This window comes from Eleginops maclovinus, chromosome 10 (assembly GCF_036324505.1).
Source record: "Eleginops maclovinus isolate JMC-PN-2008 ecotype Puerto Natales chromosome 10, JC_Emac_rtc_rv5, whole genome shotgun sequence".
In the NCBI taxonomy this organism is placed as follows: Eukaryota; Metazoa; Chordata; class Actinopteri; order Perciformes; family Eleginopidae; genus Eleginops; species Eleginops maclovinus.
The window spans coordinates 22326746-22335555 of NC_086358.1; the positions used below are offsets into that span (position 1 = coordinate 22326746).

Here is an 8810-nt window from a genome sequence, read left to right on the forward strand (position 1 = left end):
CGTGGCCTGGGGAGGTGTCCAAGACAACAGCAGCCAATCCAAGACGAGAAACTTTCGAGCGCTTAGCCAATCAAAACAAAAGGATGCATCGTTTGCATACATTCTGTGCGAAAGCTGCCTTCAAACGCTGTGAAAAATATAGTAAATCCGACTTTTGTCGTTTAGCTCTGAGGCTCCATACCCAAGGAAACGCAAGTGTATACGACTGCATTTTTAACTACAATAACTTAAAAACTTGGGGGCTACACACTGCCTGGAAATATACAAATGATCACACATTCATTTATTTACATTGACAGATGAGAGCTGAAACATACAGAAAATGAAGTGCATTGGTACTCTTTGAACACGAATACTGTATTATTTGCATAGTTCTGTGTATCACGGATTTAAAGCGAGATCACTTAACCTTTCAAAGACAAAATAATGTTCTTCTCTTCCAAAATGTTAATGTAGCTGTTGGGAACCTTCAGCTAGATATTGCTTGTGTAACTGGCCGTCAGTCTGGCAGCTTTAACAGTAATTATGTATATATAATTTTTAAATATAAATAAAATGTGAAAGGTGTCTCTGGTGAGCATATAACTAAACCTTACAGTCCTCTATCCTACAGAGCCTTAATGTTTATTTTTTTAATTACACATACTAAGCCACAGCTATACCCATTTTCAGCCGCTACTCCTTTCCAATATAGTACAGCATGGCTTGTGACCATTCTTTTATGGTTTTGCATTGGCAAGAACTGTGGATGGTACCTGGAACTTTTTCACGAGGGAGCTATGCCATAACCATCCTATAAGGTGGATTTAAATAATTACTCACCACTGATTGGTCAGACAGATTAATTACAAGAAGCATCACTTGCAGAACACAGGACATCTTGAGCTTCCTAAACTTGCTGAGCTTTTTCTAGCACATGACTCTCATGCTCCTCATCTGGCTGGAGTCGCTGTGTTCATCAGCAGAGTCTCTCGTCCTCTTCTGCCTTCTGGAGGTCGGCCTTTAGCTCTCTGTTGTCCGCCTCAGTGATGGACAGCTTCCTTTGCAGGCGCTCAGCTAGCAGCTGCTTTTTGTCTCTCTTACAGAAGTTTCTCTCCTTCAGGAGATAGGTACCTGTGTTTCCTTTCACGAGTCTTGAGTGAAACAGCTAATATTCATCGTCGTGGCTTCCAGTTTAAAAAAGTTGTTAACTTGGTGGGAATTTCAACATCGTTTGGTGTTTAAAGATGAAGAAAGGGGTACTGTTTCAGGATTTTTTTTTGAACTGATGACTTATAACAGGATAATGTTGGTTCCTATTTTTCTAAATTCACATTGTTCTGTTCAAGTAAATCATATTGATAATTATTCTCTCTATTTATTTGCGTTGCATTAAATATTAAGGTAATCCAACAGAAACAGAAAGTAATCAGGTTACATTACTTTTATATTTTGATACGCAGATTAGGTTACTGATAATATTTTTTAAAGGTAATTCGTAATTGTAAAGGAATACATTTTGAAAGTTACTAGCATCTTACATACATCTACGTTTTCAATTTAACCTTGTTTTAATTTGAGAACATTTGAGAACTTTCCACCACACAAAATGTTATCTCATGTTTCTCATTATTTTGTAAGAAAACACTGTTTGAATTATGTTTGCTGAAGCTTTTGATTAAAATGTCTCCTGATGAACATCTTACCCTGCTGGCTCTCCCTCTGGTAGACACGATATATGAAGATATTCAAAATGATGCTGGATGAAATTAATGACATTGCAAGGAGTAGCTGCCCCCCAAAAATGCTCTGAACACACAAGTGTATCTCAGTTCAACCAGTGAGTGAGGCTTTTGACTCTGTGTGAACACTCTACATTCTAGAACAGATTCTGTCTAGTGACATAATGCCTTTTTATGTAAGAAAACATCAGTGCAAACATCTGAATATTTGGCTCTTCAGTTTAAAATGTTCTGTCGAGCATTGTTCCTAACTATCTACAGACCAACAAAAATATTCAGCAAACGTTCTTGATGATTATTCTGAATTATTGTTGGATTGATTCTGACTCATACCTATAGCTGTTCTCTTCAGCATACAAAGGGGGGCTGTGGCGCAGTGGGATAGTGTGCTGATCTCCAGATCAGGGGAGACCAGTCCCCCTGCAGTCAGCACATCACTGTGTCCCTGGGCAAGATTGCTCCTGTGGGGATTGTCCACAGTATTGAGTGTATGTTAGTCACTTTGGATAAAAGTTTCTCACAGGTGACATGTAATGTAATGCACTGACAGCCCCCAAGGACAGTAGTACTATCGAATATCCTGGGAAGCTATGGACTGACTCAGCATGTGACTCGGCCCACTCTGAAATTGGGTCACATTCTTGACCTGGTTATCACCAAAGTCTCAATATTTCAAACCTCACAGTAACGGATGTTGGTGACTCAGATCACTCCTGTATCTTCTTTCAAATCGATACCAGTGTTTGCACTAAGAGGCAAGAAGAGATAATCACAGAGGAACATAGTTCAGGCCTTTTCCTACACTATCGGACTCCATTCAAACTCTTTTGATTTTATGGTTGATCATTTGATGTGTAAAACTACAAATCTCATTAGGCTCTCGCCCCTGCTACAGTCAAAGCTGTCTCTGATAAAAAAGCACCATGGAGTATATAAATCCAATCTCAATGTTCATTTTGAGATTTTTAAAGGATTGTCTCCGTAACATTAAACCTCAAAATGCAGAATGCTCTGTTATTCAGATATAAAGTTCGAAAAAAAATTAAGAGACCACTTCAGCATTATCATTTTCTCTTCCAATAACACAAAGAATACACTTCCTAATCTTCCTTTTGACTTCAGTAAATATAAACTTAAAGATCTGAATGGATTGGGATCACAATACATGTTCAGTTGTTATGCTCCACAGACCTGGATCAAACTTCCTGAACCGCTTGTGTCTGCCCAAACCCGTCTTTTAAATTGAGGCTGTAAATCTTTCTCTTCTTGAAGGATTATCTGCTATCATAACTTTTATGACTTGTCTTTTTTTGTTCAATTTATTTAGTTTTTAATTCATTTGTGTTAATGCCAATGTAAAGCATGTATCATTGCCTTTGTGTCTGATATCTGCTATATGAATACACTAACCTTAACCCCGCTACAAACACGATCTTATAGAATGTGATGCATCCTGTTCAAAAGCTAACTATTTTGTATGATCTCCACCTAGATGTTGAAGAATGGCAGCACTCCGCTACACTGTGGTCAGGCGATGAAGTGCAGATGTTCCCCTGTTTAGTTGCAGCTGAAAGGAAACTGAACCCGCTGGTTGAAGCAACATGAAATCGATTACATTTGATATCACATGGGCCTTTTATACATTTGTCTTAGGGTGCTTTACAATCAGTAAAAAAAGAAACCCCACAATTAACGTGAACAAATGTTAGAAATGATAAATGAATAAAGATGGATTCAGGAGAATCTCACAAAGCTTCCAGGTGTTGCCAACGATAAAAACACAGACATCCACCAGGATCTTAATGCCACCTTTAAATGGCAACCTGCCAGGGGATGAAATGAGTAGCTCTCCGAGAAAGTCTCTCAGCTGTGGGCTAGCTCAATGCCCCTGGCATAGGGAAGCATATAAAAACCATAAATGATAATATAATTTATAGCTATAGCAATAGTGTACCTTAATTGTAGCTCTTTCGTATTCTGGTGCAGGTTTAGGTGCAGTTAACTTGGTCTTGATTAACACAGCTATTCGTAGAATCTATCTGATCAACGTTTTGTATTGATAAGGAGGGTTTGATTATGACTCTTCTTCCCTGGGACATTAGTAACCGCGTCCCTGTGTCTACCAGCTGCAGTATAATGTTTGGTCCCCATAGGGTAAAATTGACAGTTTTCACCTCCGGCCAAAGACCCAGTCAGTCTGAACTGAACCAAACAGCCTCAAACATTATATAGTTGTCTGTGGCCTTGGTAACTGATTTTAATATACTGTACACAAAGTTAAAAAGGCTTGCTTTGAGAAGGCTTCACACTTTTTTCATTAATATCAGCAAGTTAAATACCAATTCACAATGATTAATTTAAGTGTGTGCATGCAAACACTGATCCCTGGAATCACTTGATATTACAGAATGATGAAAGTCTAACAGTAAACACTTCCCACAGATAACAGGCTCTACAGAGGGAACACCTACAGCATGGTGATATCTCATGGAGGATTTGATGTTCAGTGGCAGTTCAACAGCCGTTTAGTCCTTCAACATGGCTGGTTCATAAGGAATTACAGTACCTGAGCTTCACAGCTGACACGCCATTTCTAAAGAAATACTGTGTTGTATAAATTAAAATTGCACTCAAATCCAACCATGTTTCTTACAGTGCTTTTGGTTTTCAAGCAGACTCCGATGTACTCTCTGAAACCTTGAGAACAAAAACAGCATCATCGAGAACGTAGTAATCATTGTACATGTCTCCTTCACAGAGGTATGGCAGCCGAGTCACAGCCTCTACCTCAAACCCCACCTTTCGGAAGACCTCATTGGACAGGTTCGTTACTTGCTCCTCCCAGGTTTTTCCTTGTACTTTTATATGTTCTTTCGGACGCTGCCATTTTCCTCCTAAAAACAAATATAGAATGTTTTAATTTGGGTGAGAGTGGAAATGCATGAAGCCATATACGTATGAGGAAAGATTCCCAACTGACCGACTTCCACATAAGGCTGGAAGGGAAGCACTGCAGCCACGATGAGCCTCCCCGTGTTGGGAACCAGTGACAGCCGGATGTCCTGCAGCAGATGGAGGGGGTGGTCACAGCGGTCCAGCAGGTTCAGACAGCTGATCACATCGTACTGGAAACCACTGTACTGCCACTCATCGATCCCCAGCAGCCTAAGCACCACGGAAGAACAGAATTTTTAGATGACAATTAGTTATTTTTAGGGGTACAAGAAATGATAGTTATAGCAGTCCAAATGGCTAACGTGACGCCCCATCTCTGGAATTGCACTGTGGCTACCAACATTAAGAGCACAGCTGCTTACATATGCCCCTTTCCCACTAAACCAGTTCCAGCTCTGTGCTAGTGCTTTTCTGGTTCCGAAATGGTTCTTCTTTTTAGCCCGAGTTATGCTTCCATCGCCGAGAGCCCGACTGGTGCTGCGTCATGACATCACCGTTTAAGTGCTCTCTTATGACCCACACGGCGTTTTACGTTGCTGATTTTCTCCCCAACGCCACTCACAACAACATCAATAGAGGACTGTGTCGGGTCGATGGTAGTGTAGTTTTAAATCATATGAAGCCAGATTTAATTAAAGAACTACTTCTCCAATGTTTTTACTGCCGTGGTTCATTGTTTATTAATGTGGTTCAGCGGCATTTACCACCCGCTGCAGTGCTGCTCATCCACCAGCGTTTAGTCTGCCATTAACTCACGGAAGCGGCCGCTGGAAAGTATTCACTTTCTGACTGTCACACGAGCAGCTGATCATACCCCCCATCCCCATCAGTGGATGTGTTTCAGTCTGAATTGACGTTGTTTGGCATCACAACGCTGTTATCAAAGTTTCTCTTAGACAGGTGATGTTAGCAAAGCAACCGAAGCTAATCTGACTATCTTGACTACTTGTTGTCATCATATTGTGGCATAAGCCGTTTTCTACACGCATATTTTACCGGCATATTTTTAAATATGATTCTACTTATATAGTAGTCAGACGTGGCAACCTGTGTAGCCCATGTATTGAGTCCATATGATAGCTGCAATAATACAAAACAACAGGAGAACGTCTGCCTGCTCTTCACAGTGATCAATAACAGCGAACAGATGGTCATTAAAGTAAGGTGAAATAAACAGCATCACACTGAGCCTGGTTAGTGTTGCCTCACTTTAAGTGTGTCTTCTATAAGTGTGTGGTTCTAGTCTACTGCGCGTTACAACTTTTATTCGCCGCAATCGCCATGAACTGTTATTGCTCAGATTGCGGTGGAAACCGGAAGAACCAGATCTTAAATCAGGCTCTAGCCCTGAACAGGCCCTGGAAGCGGTTTGGTGGCACAGGGGCATATAACAGAGTGGTGCAGTGACAACCCATTTCCTTGAGGGTGGTGAAAACTGCTCAGCACATCACCAGGACGGAGCTGCCATCCATGGAGGACCTCTACACCCAGCGGTGTAGGAAGAAGGCTGGTAGGATATTAAAGGACCCCCATCACCCCAGCAACAATCTGTTCTGTCTGCTGCCGTCTGGCAGACGGTACCGCAGCATCCGGACCAAGACCACCAGACTCAGAGACAGTTTTATACCACAGGCTATAAGACTGCTGAACTCCTGAGCTCTGTGAATGTCTACTCACATCTGTTTATAGTACACACATACATATATATTATACATATCTGCCATATACATCTGTTATATGTAATATATGCATCTGTCCATACCTCCTCATTCAACAGTGTAAAGTATTTAAATACTTTCAATGTATTCCACATATGTATATATTTCACATCCTCAAATCTTTATTGTTGTTATTGTAAATATTCTTCTCTCTTTTGCACTATTTTATTTATCTTATTTGCACCATGTATGTTGAGTTGTTGGAGGAGCATGGGACATAAGATTTTCATTGCCAACATATACGTTGTATATGCTGTGCATATGACCAATAAAACCTTGAAATTTAATTTTTAAATTTAAATTTGAAATCCAATAAAAGACGGTGTGATAAAATGCTAAGTCTTTTCCAGGTTGTAGGACTCGTTCCTGCATCACTCAATTGGAAGCTTGGAAATAACGGATACTCTGGACACATGTCTTTACGGGTGCACTGGTTGCCTGGCTGTGCATGAAAGCTTTGCTAGTAAAAACACATGTGACAGCTGCCGTAAAACAAAGGATCGCTCTGGCTCAGGCAATACTGACCAGTTTAAATTGCCCTGATATTGATCTTTGAGATTTAATGGAGAGTATAACATGTATCATACTGATGGGATAAAAACTACTATTATTACTGTGGGTTGATATAGCACGCTGAAAAAACAAAGGAACGCTCTGGCTCAGGCAATACTGACCAGTTTAAATTGCCCGGATATTGAGCTTTGAGATTTAATGGAGAGTATAACATGTATCATACTGATGGGATCAAAACTACTATTATTACTGTGGGTGATATAGCACGCTGAAATAAGATAACAGCAATCATTTGGTTTATTACTCACTTGTAATTCCTCCTCTGAAGATGCCATTTCATGGGTGGAGAGACCTCGGTTGCATAAATCTCTCTAAAATGTGCTCCCATCACCCCGGTAACAGCACCATCCCCAGCACCCAAGTCCAGCAGTCTGTCAGACCTCCATTCTGGTCCGACGCGGAGCAGCTGCTGGAACTGCTCCGGGGAAAACACAAACATAGAGCCACGACCCAGAAACCTGAGACAGAGAGATGGTCAGAGGAGGAGACTGGGTGGAACAGAGCGGGACATGTCTGTAATACTCACCCATTGATGGAGGTGCGGGACACCAGTGGGCTGAGGAAGGTGGATACAAAAGAGTGGTAGAGCTGGGTGAACAGCCAGCCAGACTTATCCACGCTCCGCTTCAGGAAAGCCTTGGTGTCTGAGTCCAGGTGGCTTTGCACAAACAGGGGCCGCACAGATTCTCCCAGCAGGTCCGGACCGCACTGGTACCACTGCAGCCATGGGACAAGGAGAGGGAAAGTATTGACATTTAAACCAGAGATAGCATTTACAGAGTATAATATTCAACATGGCTCAAATGTGTCAATGCCGGTGCAATGGATTACATTTGTACATTAATACAACAAATATTGTGTTTCTAAATTGTTTAATGAACCCAAAATGAATGTAAGTAAGTACTGTACCTGAAACACATAAGAGGTACTTGTACTTTATACACTTAAGTACTTTTACTCCTCATACTTTAAGCACATATTCCTAAGCGGACTTAAAAACGTTACTTTATTACCATTGTCGATACAGTAGTTTTACTTGAAATGTACAATGTGCTATTGGTACTTTTATTCCAGTAAAAAAAATCTAAAACTTGTTTATTTTATTTTTGTAAAGCACTTGCCATGTGTTTAAGATGCTATATAAAGGCCATGCCTTTTTGTAAGCAGTGTGAAGCAGGGAGGAATGATCTCTGATCCGCCCTGTGATCAGTGGAGCATAACACACTGTCAGGTGCCAAATTCCATTTAAAATGTGATTTATCACATGAGTCTAGTATCTACACGTGAGTCAGTCTGTAGTTCGTCTGCCCATGCATGTTGATAAAGCGGGAAATGATAAAGAGTTCATACCTCTTGAGTCTCGGTCGCCGCAGCCTCGTTCTCGGTCACCATGTTCAAGAAGAGGGACCGGGCCAGCGGGCTGCGGACGTACTTCCCGGTCCACATCCTCCTGATGGAGAGGAGGAAGAAGACGTATCCCAGCAGCCAGGCTCCGAAGAGCAGCGTCCTCAGCTGCAGATGACACATGAGGACAACAGGCGTGAGAGCTGCAGCTGAGCCAGCGGAGGACTGACAGCTGTGTTAATGAGCGAGGATAAAGAAGGCCATGGCAGCCAATGGTGAAGCAACACGCCGGGAAGGGTTTCCTATTCAAAACAAGAAATCAACAAACCTGAGGGGGGGCTTTAACACAGCCAACTGCTGTTTATCCAACAGCTTAGTCTTGTGAGTCCATTGTATTATCGTATTTCACCGGTGTGCGCTATGCTCATCACTAAAAACAATTAAAAAAAAGCCACTTCCGCATATTGTGAACTTCCTGTGTAACCGTTAATATGTCCCC

At 41.4% G+C, this 8810-nt stretch overlaps 1 protein-coding gene across 2 annotated transcripts; it reads right to left on the bottom strand.

Moving 5' to 3' along the window:
- Window positions 1-3337: 3337 nt before the first annotated feature.
- mettl9 (methyltransferase 9, His-X-His N1-histidine) lies at window positions 3338-8810 on the bottom strand. 2 transcript variants are annotated; one of them, XM_063892896.1, is made up of 6 exons: window positions 8640-8810; window positions 8318-8479; window positions 7494-7684; window positions 7216-7425; window positions 4702-4886; window positions 3338-4615 (listed from the first exon to the last, which is right to left on the bottom strand). In XM_063892896.1, the coding sequence occupies exons 2-6, from the start codon at window positions 8411-8413 to the stop codon at window positions 4389-4391; spliced, it is 909 nt and encodes a 302-aa protein (XP_063748966.1). In that variant the 5' UTR covers window positions 8414-8479; window positions 8640-8810; the 3' UTR covers window positions 3338-4388. The 2 variants fall into 2 exon arrangements, with proteins under 2 accessions (XP_063748966.1, XP_063748965.1); XM_063892895.1 differs by having other exon boundaries at window positions 8318-8781.